At 44.4% G+C, this 14809-nt stretch overlaps 1 protein-coding gene and 1 long non-coding RNA gene across 2 annotated transcripts in view; one reads left to right on the forward strand and one right to left on the reverse strand.

The window, feature by feature from the left end:
• Positions 1 to 14809, forward strand: part of LOC308584098 (uncharacterized protein) — a 93122-nt gene that overhangs the window by 20666 nt on the left and 57647 nt on the right. The window contains exons 3-4 of the mRNA XM_081188812.1: positions 11566 to 11655; positions 12206 to 12322. Of these exons, the coding sequence (XP_081044938.1) occupies positions 11566 to 11655; positions 12206 to 12322 (207 nt within the window). The remainder of the gene's footprint in view (positions 1 to 11565; positions 11656 to 12205; positions 12323 to 14809) is intronic.
• On the reverse strand, positions 4448 to 14383 carry LOC308584300. The gene is made up of 2 exons (XR_014006756.1): positions 12792 to 14383; positions 4448 to 4614 (listed from the first exon to the last, which is right to left on the reverse strand). It is a non-coding gene; the product is annotated as an uncharacterized lncRNA (long non-coding RNA).

Consider the following 14809-nt stretch of genomic DNA (forward strand, 5'->3'; position numbering starts at 1 on the left):
ATCAGGTCCAACATATAATTATTAATGAGCCTTTACCATATGTACCTTATGTATGTATAGAAACTCAATGAGAGGCCTGAGCTTGCTTTTGCTAGGTAATCTCGCTTATATTAAGTCCAATTTGTGACAAACAAGTTCTCATCTCATCAACGCAAAGGAGCCTTTCTCTTTTCTGATTTTGATGCTATACTACACTGAAATATCTAAATGTTTCTTTCCCTGTGCTTGAATCTCACAGCCACACAACCCATGCTTTCCTGACACACCATTCCTTTGAGAACCACTGATATAGATGTTAAATGGCAAAGGGGGCAGAATCTGTTGCTCACCTTGGGAAAGATGAGCGTATCTGATGGGAAGAGATAGCCTGCTTTGCAGCTCAGAAACCAACCTCAAGCATATCCACATTTCAGGCCTTACAGAGTGCAAGAGCTTGAAAGGGTCAGCCCTGAATCTTACTCCCTCCTGGTCATTGGTTTTTGGGCCTCCCTGGTCCAGAGACAAATTATTGGTCCAACACACCCTCAAGGATCTAGATCAAATAGAAATCCAGGCTTGTCGTTAAACTGCTCCAGGTGCTTAAACCTGTCCTCTAGGTGAGTATTGCAGCCTCTCCATTTGCAACAACCCTAGACAGCCAGTGCAAGAGAAAAATCCTGCTACAACTTCCAGTCCCTAAAACCCACTGCTACACAGACCCATCAGAAGAAAAGAGCCATGCAGTTCTGCAGCAGCCATCCTAGATGATCCTTTGATGCAAGCAGTGCAGGAAAGATGGAGCTCCTAATGGACCGCTCCACCAGACTGCCTCTTGGGGAGAGATAGGAAGCAGGGCTCAAGGCATCTGCTTTTGCTGGAGGCCAAGCTGAATCAGGTACCTACTGGCCCTGAACTGCGCCGGCTGACCATGATTGTCTAGAAATTGGCAAGGAGTTCATGTTTTTGTTTTCCTCTTCCCATCCTGTCCTTTTCCGCTTGTGTGCCATGTTTTGATTTATTTTTTAAATTGTATGTAAGCTACTCTGGGAGCCTTTTGGCTGCAAAGCAGAGTACAACTGATATAAAGAATTTAAACAATGTTTCTACCAACAGGTTTCTCCTCTCATCTTCTGGGTGTTGTTCTTCTTTGTGTTTATAACTTATGAATGATGGGATAAAGTAAATAATTTATGTGGGTGTGTGGGGGAAAAGCATCTAATGGGGGCAATGGACATAAAACTATATGCATCACAATAACAAGCATGTTAAGCAAAATGTATCTAAAAATGTGCAGACCAGGAGAAAAGCACACTGAAACGTTTCTTTCTTGGAAGGTATGGCAACTGCAGTCGAACTGAACAGTCCAACCAAAAGAGGTTGCATCAACCTGCACTATGGCCAACCCGAAATGCCATTTCCTTTCTATCCAGGCGCCATGAAGTTGGGAGCAGCTTTTGTGAGATGATGGGAAATCTGTTAATTGATATGGAAAGAGAACAGGATGAGAAAGATTGTTCTGCAGATAAATCTTGGGATGGTCTGCAAGATGAATAAATTGCCTAGGATGAGTTAAGAAAAAATGGCCTGGACGGTTCAGATGCTGACAGCTGCAGGCAATACCTGCTTGCAGCATTTCCCACTCAGATGCTCAAATGTGTGTTTCAGCATCTTTTTGGAACAACAACACTATAAATAAAGAGAACCTCCTTGTTCCATCCAAACTCTTCCTCCTTGTGCCTTAGAGTGCCTTCCCTTTGGCAGAGATCTCAGAAGAAACTGCAGCCATGAGGTTCCTTTACCTGAGCTTTGCTCTGGTCTTCATCTTCTTCCATGTTATTGCAGGTAAGAGGGCACAGGGAGGGAGTATCTGCTGCAAATGCAGAAGGTATCAGGTTGAGTTCCAGGCATTTTCCTGGTCGGCAACACTTAAGGCCTTCTTCCTGTCAGTGTAGACAGCTATGAGCTTGATGGAACAACTGTCCGACTTGGCAGCTTCCTATCCTATCCTATCCAGTTGCTTAAGAAGGGGTGGGAAAGTATTTAAAAACCTATTTAATAATGAAATTAAATTTGAATACATGACTTTTGCAAAAGCAGAAATGTTCAGGATGCAGCCTTAGCGACCAGGAAATTCCATGGTGGTCATTTATATTGCTTGGAAAAGTTTGGAAAGTTAGTGTCCATGATCCCCAAGTCCTTCCTAATTCCAGAGGTCCTGGATCTATGAAGAGTAAAAATCTGATGAAGGATTCCATTGTAGACCTAACCCAGCAAGTTTCTTTGTTAAAGAATGCCCACAGTTGCCACCTCAGGATCCCATGAGTATAGCCAATGAAGAGATGGTGCCGACTGGGCAAATGGGTGGGCCTTACCCCCCTCCTCACCTGCCTGGGAGCCAAGAAAGACTATAGCCGGCACCGTTGGGTGTGTGCTGAGCTAGACACATTGGCAACACTACTAGGGAGATTCCATTCTCAGAGAGGGCACAAATGTCAAGGTATTTCTGAAGCTCAGCTGTATTTCTGATTAGCAGATGTTAAAAGCAAAGGGGAAACTTCAGTAGAATGGAATGAAGTCTGACTCATTCGCCAATTATGTGGGTCTGTGGGTGTATTATCTGCTCATTTTTCTCCCCTTCCATTAGCAATCTGTAAAATTTAGGCTTGGCGGCTGTGCTGAAAAGATCCCAGGAGCCGTAATCATCATCATAATGTTATGATTTATACACCACCCAACTGGCTGGGTGCAGCTGAGTGTCAGCCCCCTTACAAGGTTCAGGAATCAGCTGGAGTGTTTGCAGAGAAGGAGGACCGATCTGACCCTTGCTAATGTTGGCCAATGAAATAGTAGTTAGCAGGTTGAGAGGCAGCAGAAGCCTGTAAAAGTTGGTCATCCCGTTAAATACGCAGACTGGAGCCATGACCTAAATGGAGCTGATTATTAAGGAGCCACTGCCTTGTGGGTGCCCATAGGTCACTGAGAGTGGTATTTAATCCTGCTGAATACACATCAGGTTTATTGATTTCTATGGGTGTACTCTTAGTGGGACATAGGAACACATATCCATGCCACTTTCAATTTGTTTGTTTAGACATTTCTCTCCCAACTTTCCCCAAGGTCCTCAAGGCGATGTACATTGTTTTCTCCCATGAGCCCATGTATCCCAGGTCTTAGACTAATACCACACTGGTGCCATTGCCCTAAGTTCTTTAGTCACCACTACCTAAAAGGCCCTCTGTCTGCTTCGCTGTAACCTAGACTCTTCCAATGAAGGAACCGCCAGAAGATTATTGGAAAAACACCAGCCCGGGAGCGGTGCCAGCATCCCAGGCACCCGGGGCCTTTCTCTGGAGGTCACTCTCTGGCTGGAATCCCCCTCAGTCGAGAAAAACCATTGATAAGCGACCCCTCCCTCCTGAGAGGAGCACGCTAGCAATCTTCTGGCAATCCATAACAGAAGAGGACAGTCCATAGTCTAACTGCTACTTTATTAAGACTGTACAAAAGCATGCCTGCTCGCCTGAGCAGTACAGGATGCGAGTCTACGATACGACTCTGCATCTACCCAGAAGCGGAAGACAACTCACAGTAACTCCACCCAGATTACACTGAGAGCGCTGAGAACTGGCTCAGACTTCCTGTCTCATGCTCAGATACATCACATGATGTAAACAATCTGGCTGCTTGCTCGCAGCTGGTGGGAACTAAAATCCCAACACTTGGAGCTGGACCTCCGTGTCCAGGCTGAATGATGAGGAGGGTAGAGATGCTCCTTCAGGTATATTTCCACAATGGGATCATTGACTGATTAGGAAGACTCCAGGGAGGAAAACGAATCAGCAGTGGAAAGGAGAAAAAATGTTAGGAGACCAGGTTGGGGCAGGAGGCTCTGAAATGGACTGAGGAAAGAGTATCTTTTTGGGGGGCGGGGAGGTAGTGTCGGTGGCTACCATGAGTGGGCTAAGCTCATCCTCATGCTGCTTATAATTTCCTCCCCCTCCCCCTTTGGCTTCAACCCACACAGAATAAACCAGGACTTGTGGGAATTGCAGTTCATGGATGATGGGAATTGTAGTCCAACAACAATCGGAGGGTCACACGTCAACTATGCCTGATGTCAAGACTAGATTGCTTATCCATCAACAGTCCTGATTCAACTGGGACATCCTGGAATTACAGAAGCTATGCCCGTTTCTGATTGGATGTCCCATTTTTTGTGCTGAGCTCCCTCGCCAGTCAGCTGGCTCTTGTGAGAGCTCAGCACCCAAAGACAAATGTCTTTGGTGGAAAAAAGGTGGCTGCGCTTTATTTATTTTTTTAAAATTATATTTATTAAGGTTTCAAAAACAATAGATTACATAGATAAAAAGAAAAGAAACAAAAGAAAATAGAAAAAAGAAAAAAAATACAAAATACAGAAAAAAGAGAAAAAACCACTTAAAAACAAATCAATCTTTCCATACCTTACATTTCATTTCCTTGCTTCTCTGACCTCCTCTCACCTCCCTTTTTTGTATTCCAGTTCAATTGGTTAATTCAGCAATTCCTTTCCCTCTTTGTTTTTGTCTTAATCTTTTAACTTAATAAATTATAGCTTTAGATTCTCACCTATTAACAATCCATTTTTACATATACCTTTATAACATTGCTGCTAAAACCACTTAACTTCATTCTGACATCATTCTAGCATTCATTATAATTTTGCAGTATTTCTGTAAATAGTCTTTAGATTTCTTCCAATCTTCTTCCACCGACTCCTCTCCCTGGTCTCGGATTCTGCCAGTCATTTCCGCCAATTCCATATAGTCCATCACCTTCATCTGCCATTCTTCCAGGGTGGGTAAATCTTGTGTCTCCCAATATTTTGCAATAAGTATTCTTGCTGCTGTTGTGGCATACATAAAGAAAGTTCTGTGGAGTTTGAAACTGACAGGGTTAAAACTCCGTGGTGTCCTGTATCTGGGAGGAGCTTGTCGCAGAGAAGTGCGTCAGAGTCTGTGTCGCTGTTCAGACACGCTTTCGCTTCTGCCTGAGACGCAGCTCAGCTCAGAGGCTGCGTGTGTGCTTTTGGAGCACAGAGAATGTCGGAGGTTTCTGATGGATTTACTGCTTGTAAATAAACGCTTCTAGAGATGAGAACCGAACTGTCTCCTGACGTGATTTATCCCTCATCTCACACGGATGCAAGACCGCTGCTACTCTGCTCTTCCTGCCAGGTCAGTTCCCAATCAGAGCCGCACAGGGGAAGCCTGACTGGACACAGGATTAATTTTCCCAAAAGTTCTGTCCTTCTTTGGCACCAATTGGCCGGCTATGCCTAGGAGAAAGGCCTCTGGTTTCTTCAAGAAGGTATATTTGAATACCTTTTTCATTTCATTATAAATCATCTCCCAGAAAGCCTTAATCCTTGGGCATGTCCACCAAAGGTGAAAGAATGTACCTTCAGTTTCTTTACATTTCCAACATTTATTATCGGGCAAATGATAGATTTTTGCAAGCTTGACTGGGGTCATGTACACCTGTATATCATTTTCATAATATTCTCTCTTAAGGCATTACATGCCGTAAACTTCATACCTGCGGTCCATAACTGTTCCCAGTCAGCCATCATTATGTTATGTCCAACATCTTCTGCCCATTTAATCATAGCAGATTTCACTGTTTCATCCTGAGTATTCCATTTCAACTGCAAGTTATACATCTTTGACAAAATCTTAGTTTTGGGTTCTAACAGTTCTGTTTCTAACTTTGATTTTTCCACCTGGAAGCCAATTTTCTTGTCCAAATTATATGCCTCCATTATCTGATAATAATGAAGCCAATCTCGCACTTTGTTTTTTAGTTTCTCAAAGCTCTGCAGTTTCAATCTATCTCCCTCTTGTTCCAGAATTTCCCAATATTTCGGCCATTTGGCCTCCATATTGAGCTTTTTCTGAGCTTTCGCTTCCATCGGTGACAGCCACCTTGGGGTTTTATTTTCCAATAGATCCTTATATGTTATCCAGACATTAAACAACGCTTTCCTGACAATATGATTTTTAAATGCTTTATGTGCTTTGACCTTCTCATACCACAAATATGCATGCCATCCAAATACACTATTAAAACCTTCTAAGTCCAAAATGTCTGTGTTTTCAAGAAGCAGACATTCTTTCAGCCAGCAAAAAGCTGCTGATTCATAATAAAGTTTCAGGTCTGGCAGGGCAAATCCACCTCTTTCCTTTGCATCTGTTAGTATTTTAAATTTTATTCTTGGCTTCTTGCCCTGCCAGACAAATCTAGAGATATCGCTCTGCCACTTCTTGAAGCAATCCATTTTGTCCAAAATTTGCAATGTTTGGGGGAAAAAACAACATTCTAGGCAATACATTCATTTTTATCGCAGCAATACGGCCTAGCAGTGAAAGCTTCAAATTTCACCAAATTTCTAAATCTTTTTTCACTTCAGCCCAACATTTTTCATAATTGTCTTTAAATAGATTCCCATTTTTAGCTGTCATGTTAATCCCCAGGTATTTCACTTTCTTAACCACTGTTAAACCTGTCTCATTCTGAAACCTCTCTCTCTCAATCGCTGTTAATTTTTTCTCTAAGACCTTTGTTTTTAACTTATTCAGCTTGAATCCTGCAACCTGACCAAATTCATGAATCAGTTCCAAAACCCTTTTAGTACTAGATTCTGGCTCCTGTAGTGTCAAAAGGTGGCTGCGCTTTAGTCCATGGAAGCAGAGTAGGAGGGGGAGCTGCTGGTGATGCAGGTCAGGCTGCCCCCACTGGACCCATTCGCCATGCTTCCTCTGCCCAATGCTGCCCCCACTGGAGGAGAAGGAAGCAATGAAAGCGGGTTAGAGAGGGGAAGCCCCAGCACATTTACCCGGGAGTATGGCACTGAAAGACGCAAGTCCCAAGTTTAATTGGCAGAATGTTGGAGGGTCTGAGATTTTGTTATCTAACAATCCATCCATGTTCCCTGTGCTAATGTTTGGTTGTCTGACCGAAATTCCAGTAAAATGGGCAAGCCTCCGCAGTGTCATAGCTTAGAAACACTGAACAGAACAGAAACGTGGATTCCAGAAACAACTGAGCTAACCGTTTGCCAAATTTTCTTCCGGATCTTCTGTTATGGTTGCCGGTGCACAGAGACATCAGAGGACAGCCAGTGCTAGCCCTGCTCAATATATTCTATAAATTGGGCAAAGTCGGTATCGCTTCATATAAGTAACAGTGACTTTATTTATTCAGCTAAGAACTATCAGTTCCATATTTGCAGAGAGTCAATTAGATATTTAGGTATAATCATACCAATGGATATTACTGAATTAGTAGCATGTAATTTAAACAAAGTAATCAATGAGTTTTCTTTATATATTAATAGATGGGAGTCATTTAACCTGCCCTTGTGCGGAAGGGTTAATACTCTCAAATGAACATTATTCCCAGAATAATCTATAGTGGGAGTAGAATTCCAGGTCATATATGTAGTACCGTATTTTTCGTCCTATAAAGCGCACCGGCCCATAGGACGCACCTCATTTTTTTTGGGGGGGGGGAATGAATTTTAAAAAATTATTTTCCCCCCCCAGCCCTGGCTGCCGCCCCAAGCCTTGCGCTCACCTGCCCGAAGCAGGGGAAGCCCTCCGGAGGGCTCCCCGTGCTTCGGGGTGACAGGCTGCCGCCCCAAGCCTCGCGCACCCGGCGGGACCTCCTGCCGGGCGCGCGAGGCTTGCAGACACTCACCCGAAGCAGGGGGAGCCCTCCAGAGGGCTCCCCGTGCTTCGGGCGACGGGCTGCCGCCCCAAGCCTCGCGCACCGGGCGGGACCTCCTTCCGGGCATGCGAGGCTTGCAGACACTCGCCCGAAGCAGGGGGAGCCCTCCGGAGGGCTCCCCGTGCTTCGGGCGACAGGGTGCCGCCCCAAGCCTCGCGCACCCGGTGGGACCTCCTGCCGGGCACGCGAGGCTTGCATTCGCCCCATAGGACGCACCCAGATTTACCCTTCATTTTTGGAGGGGAATAAGTGCGTCCTATGGGGCGAAAAATACGGTAAATATTTCCAGAAAAGGAATTCCTTAATTAGGAAATGTCTATGGGGTTCTGCAACTCCAAGAATATCCTTACTAAAAATGTAATTATCAATTAAAAAATGAGGATTTGGCATTCAAGAAGGATATTGACCAGAGGGACAGAGGAGGGCTGTCAGATGATCAAGGCACTGGAGACCAAAAGTTGCTCCTGGCGACTCATTAGATGACCTTGTTGAGGACTGGAATAACTGGCTCTTGGCAGCCATCGATGAGATCGCGCCTAAGCGCCCTTTGCGACCCTGTCGAAACCGGGCCCCTTGGTTTACTGAGCAGCTCCGGAAAATGAAGCGGAATCTAAGACGGCTAGAGCGAGCATGGCGATGGACGTGTGACGGAGCTTCAAGAACACCTTATAGGACGCTTATGAAAGCCTATGAGATGGCTATGAAAGCTGCTAAGAAATCTTACTTTGCAGCTTCCATTGCATCCGCTAGCTCTCACCGGCACAACTTTTTAGAATAATTGGGTCAATAACGTCCTTAGGAGGACAACCAAATTTAAGCACAAATTCGACCCACAGCTGTGAGGCATTTGCGAGCTTTTTTGCGGAGAAAGTCCTATTGCTCCGCTGTGACCTCGCTGCCAATATAGATACAGTGACTGAACTGGAGGCCCCTCGACTGACTTCAGGTCCAGTGTTGGACCATTTCGATCGTATACTTCCTGCTGATGTGGATAGATTCCTCCAAGTTGGTAGGCCCACCACCTGCCTCCTTGATCCGTGCCCGTCTTGGCTGATTAGGGTGTGTCTAGATGTCTCGCGGTCCCCCCGGTTGAAATTATCAATTTATCCCTTGCCATGGGGACATTCCCAGGGGAACAGAAGGAAGCAGTGGTGTGTCCGCTCTTAAAGAAAACTTCACTAGATCCTTTAGACCTATCCAATTACTGCCCAGTTTCAAACGTTCCATATCTGGGTGGGGTAATTGGGAGAGCGGTTGCTGAACAGCTTGGTAGGTTTCTGGAGGAAACATCGGTTTAGATCCATTTTAGTCCGGTTTCCGTCCTGGTTTTGGGACCGAGACAGCTCTGGTTGCCCTAACAGATGACCTCCGTAGACAACTGGATCGAGGCGGGTCAGGACTGCTGATCCTTTTAGATTTGTCAGCAGCCTTTGACATGGTTGATCATGATCTTCTGGACCACCGCGTCACTGACGTGGGGATACAGGGCATAGCCCGTAAATGGCTGTGCTCTTTTAACTCTGGTTGGGGACAGAGGGTGGCACTAGGGAGGGAAATGTAGTTGTGCCACTCCTTGGTGTGTGGAGTGCCGCAGGGCGCAATCCTCTCCCCGATGCTTTTTAACATCTTTAGGCGCCCCCTTGCCCAGATTGTCCGGAGCTTTGGGCTGGGTTGTCACCAATATGCTGATGACACTCAGCTCTATCTGCTGATGGATGGCCACACCGACTCAGCCCCGAACACACTGACCAGATGTTTAGAAGCTGTGGCTGGATGGTTTCATGGGAGCCGATTGAAACTAAATGCTTCGGGGTTGAAACTAAATGCTTCGAGCAGCTTTTTGTGAGATGAAGGGAAATCTGTTAATTGATATGGAAAGAGAACAGGATGAGAAAGATTGTTCTGCAGATAAATCTTGGGATGGTCTGTAAGATGAATAAATTGCCTAGGGTGAATTAAGAAAAAATGGCCTGGATGGTTCAGATGCTGACAGCTGCAAGAAATACCTGCTTGCAGACACATTGGCAACACTACTGTGGAGATTGCAGAAAATACCATTCTCAGAGAGGGCACAAATGGCAAGGTATTTCTGAAGCTCAGAACAGCTGTAATTCTGATTAGCAGATGTTAAAAGCAAAGGGGAACCTTCAGTAGAATGGAATGAAGGCAGACTCAGTCACCTGTTATGTGGGTCTGTGGGTGCATTATCTGCTATTTTTTCTCCCCTTCCATTAGCAACCTGTAAAATTTAGGTGGCAGCTGTGCTGAAAAGATCCCAGGAGCAGTAATAATAATAAACACAGTTTTATTATTCATACCCCACCCAACTGGCTGGTGCAGCTGAGTGTCAGCACCCTTACAAGGTTCAGGAATCAGCTGGAGTGCTTGCGTGCTGAGGTCCCCAAAACACCCCTACCCCAATAACTCACACATCACACATAATTTTTTGTTTAAGGTTTTTGGCCACAACTTTATTAAAATACAAATTGTGAGTGGTTGCTTAGGCATTGGTTATGACTATCTTACCCCCCCCCCCCGCCTTGGGGAACAGCACTGACTCCCGGATTCCAGCGAGAGCCAGTGCGGAGGAACAAGTTCAGGGATAACTGGAGCTGCGACACAGACCCTCAGCTTCTCCCCGCATGCTCCCAGGAGCTTACGCGGCCCGCACCCGATTCCAGGGGTTTCAACGAGAGGATGGTAAGCCCCTGAATTCCTTTAACGGAATTCCCGTGCAGCAGCAGCATTGGAGGGGCAGGCACAGCCAATCCATACCCCTCCACCAACTAATTTAAACCAATGCCCAACCGCCAACCTTACAAGTTGTGACGATTTGCTACGCAGTAGGCAAAAACCAAATGGCACACACTAATCAGCCAAAAGGAAAAATTCCTACCAGGCCCCCGCAGCAATGCGGATGACCCCATGACAGGCATAGCAAGGTCAAAGCACAAGCCCAATCAAGGCAGGGCGGGCGATCCGGTGCCCACATTGAAAGAGAAAGGAACATGCTGTGAGCCTTGTTTAAATAACCTCTGTTCCCACCCCTAAATTGGCAACATCAAATTTACCCCAGTAACACCAACCACCAATCCGATCCAAGCCCCTTCAATCTATCCTGCCTGGCAACCATGGGGTGCTTTGCTCGGCCCCATCCGCAACACGTGCTCTCCTTTAATGAAAACACGCTTTGCAGAGAAGGAGGACCAATCTGACCCTTGCTAATGTTGGCCAATGAAATAGTAGTTAGCAGGTTGCGAGGCAGCAGAAGCCTTTAAAAGTTGGTCATCCCATTAAATACGCAGGGTTCTAGTTTGGCAAAAAAGTAGTTGGCAACCATTTTGCCCCCTTCAAACAAATTTATTTCCCATCTTTTTTACACAAGGCAACTTGGCTGTGAACTTTTAGGAGGAACTTGCCAATTCCCAGCAGCTACAAACTGTGTCAATGGAGAAATTACAGGGGTCTCCTGTGGCAGCAACGGAACCTGCTGCAGGGATAAGTGATTTACATTGAGTTCTTTTTGCAAAAGAGATAAATATGCAGTAAATATATATATATATATAAACAAAAAGGTAAAGGTAAAGGACCCCTGACAGTTAAGTCCAGTCGTGAAAAAGTCTGGGGTTGGGTGTTCAGCTCGCTTTACTGGCTGAGGGAGCCCTCGTCTGTCTGCAGACAGTTTTTCCAGGTCATGTGGCCAGCATGACTAAGCTGCTTCTGGCAAAACCAGAGTAGCACACGGAAACGCTGGTTACCTTCCTGCTGCAGCAGTACCTATTTATCTACTTGCACTTTGACATGCTTCCGAACTGCTAGGTGGGCAGGAGCTGGGACCGAGCAACGGGAACTCAACCCATCGTGGGGATTCGAATGACGACCTTCCGGATGGCAAGCCCGTAGTGACCGGTAAGATGCCCCCCAAATCAACCATTCTATGTAACATTGATGATGTTGACCGGAGCATCAGTCAAATCAGGACTTCCCATGCCTGACAATCCAAATCTGTAAAACTCCACCATGAGGTCAGCAGCTGGCCTCAGGTTAACCACGCTTTCACTCTCAGCCTCGATCTCCCCATTGGTATTATGGGACATAATAATACATAATAATACTGACTTGCTGTTACAGTAGGCTTTCAATATTTATTTACTCATTGCATTTATATCCCACCTTTTTCTCCACGGAGGTCAAGGTGGCTTCTATGGCTCTTCCTAATTTAATCCTCACAACATCCCTGCGAGGCAGAGTGAGTGACTGGCCCAAGACCACCCAGGGAGCCACATGAAGAGGCTAGATTTGAAGGCTGGTCTCCCATTTCCTTGTCTAGGAACTCAGGCTACCACCTTGAAAGTGCTCTTCCAATGCTCAAAACAAAATGCCCATGAAATTCATGTTTCTGTTTTGTACACGAAGTCCTCTCAAATAATGACAATTTACTCCCCTCTCTTTTGCACAGGTTCTTCTCCATTGTGTAGAGTCTTGGGAGGATATTGCCAGGCCCCAAGGACTGTGAACTGTCCCTTTGGAGAGAATACATTGGTCTTCTGTGGCCCTAATGCACGCTGCTGTAGGAGTAAGTGATACCCATGAGTTGGTGGTTTCTGATTGGATGTCCCGGTTTTTGTCCTGAGCTTCCTCGCCAGTCAGCTGGTTCTTGTGAGAGCTCAGCACCCAAAGACAAATGTCTTTGGTGAAAAAAAGGTGGCTGCGCTTTATTTATTTTTTTAAAATGATATTTATTAAGGTTTCAAAAACAATAGATTACATAGATAAAAAGAAAAGAAACAAAAGAAAAAATAAAAAAGAGAAAAAATAATACAAAATACAGAAAAAAGAGAAAAAACACTTAAAAACAAATCAATCTTTCCATACCTTACATTTCATTTCCTTGCTTCTCTGACCTCCTCTCACCTCCCTTTTTTGTATTCCAGTTCAATTGGTTAATTCAGCAATTCCTTTCCCTCTTGGTTTTTGTCTTAATCTTTTAACTTAATAAATTATAGCTTTAGATTCTCACCTATTAACAATCCATTTTTACATACACCTTTATAACATTGCTGCTAAAACCACTTAACTTCATTCTGACATCATTCTAGCATTCATTAATTTTGCAGTATTTCTGTAAATAGTCTAAATTTCTTCCAATCTTCTTCCACCGACTCTTCTCCCTGGTCTCGGATTCTGCCAGTCATTTCCGCCAATTCCATATAGTCCATCACCTTCATCTGCCATTCTTCCAGGGTGGGTAAATCTTGTGTCTTCCAATATTTTGCAATAAGTATTCTTGCTGCTGTTGTGGCATACATAAAGAAAGTTCTGTCCTTCTTTGGCACCAAGTGGCCGACTATGCCCAGGAGAAAGGCCTCTGGTTTCTTCAAGAAGGTATATTTGAATACCTTTTTCATTTCATTATAAATCATCTCCCAGAAAGCCTTAATCCTTGGGCACGTCCACCAAAGGTGAAAGAATGTACCTTCAGTTTCTTTACATTTCCAACATTTATTATTGGGTAAATGATAGATTTTTGCAAGCTTGACTGGGGTCATGTACCACCTGTATATCATTTTCATAATATTCTCTCTTAAGGCATTACATGCCGTAAACTTCATACCTGCGGTCCATAACTGTTCCCAGTCAGCCATCTTTATGTTATGTCCAACATCTTGTGCCCATTTAATCATAGCAGATTTCACCGTTTCATCCTGAGTATTCCATTTCAACAGCAAGTTATACATCTTTGACAAAATCTTAGTTTTGGGTTCTAACAGTTCTGTTTCTAACTTTGATTTTTCCACCTGGAAGCCAATTTTCTTGTGCAAATTATATGCCTCCATTATCTGATAATAATGAAGCCAATCTCGCACTTTGTTTTTTAGTTTCTCAAAGCTCTGTAGTTTCAATCTATCTCCCTCTTGTTCCAGATTTTCCCAATATTTCGGCCATTTGGCCTCCATATTGAGCTTTTTCTGAGCTTTCGCTTCCATCGGTGACAGCCACCTTGGGGTTTTATTTTCCAATAGATCCTTATATCTTATCCAGACATTAAACAATGCTTTCCTGACAATATGATTTTTAAATGCTTTATGTGCTTTGACCTTCTCATACCACAAATATGCATGCCATCCAAATACATTATTAAAACCTTCTAAGTCCAAAATGTCTGTGTTTTCAAGAAGCAGCCATTCTTTCAGCCAGGAAGAAGCTGCTGATTCATAATAAAGTTTAAGGTCTGGCAGGGCAAATCCACCTCTTTCCTTTGCATCTGTTAGTATTTTAAATTTTATTCTGGGCTTCTTGCCCTGCCAGACAAATCTAGAAATATCTCTCTGCCATTTCTTGAAGCAATCCATTTTGTCCAAAATTTGCAATGTTTGAAACAAAAACAACATTCTAGGCAATACATTCATTTTTATCGCAGCAATACGGCCTAGCTGTGAAAGCTTCAAATTTGACCAAATTTCTAAATCTTTTTTCAATTCAGCCCAACATTTTCCATAATTGTCTTTAAATAGATTCCCATTTTTAGCTGTCATGTTAATCCCCAGGTATTTCACTTTCTTAACCACTGTTAAACCTGTCTCATTCTGAAACCTCTCTCTCTCAATCGCTGTTAAATTTTTCTCTAAGACCTTTGTTTGTGGATAGATTCCTCCAAGTTGGTAGGCCCACCACCTGCCTCCTTGATCCGTGCCCGTCTTGGCTGATTAGGGCGTGTCTAGATGTCTCGCGGTCCCCCCGGTTGAAATTATCAATTTTTCCCTTGCCACTGGGACATTCCCAGGGGAACAGAAGGAAGCAGTGGTGTGTCCGCTCTTAAAGAAAACTTCACTAGATCCTTTAGACCTGTCCAGTTACTGCCCAGTTTCAAACCTTCCATATCTGGGTGGGGTAATTGGGAGAGCGGTTGCTGAACAGCTTGGTAGGTTTCTGGAGGAAACATCGGCTTTAGATCCATTTTAGTCCGGTTTCCGTCCTGGTTTTGGGACCGAGACAGCTCTGGTTGCCCTAACAGATGACCTCCTTAGACAACTGGATCGAGGCGGGTCAGGACTGCTGAACC

Source organism: Podarcis bocagei (assembly GCF_964188305.1).
Source record: "Podarcis bocagei genome assembly, chromosome: 3".
Classification (NCBI taxonomy): domain Eukaryota; kingdom Metazoa; phylum Chordata; class Lepidosauria; order Squamata; family Lacertidae; genus Podarcis; species Podarcis bocagei.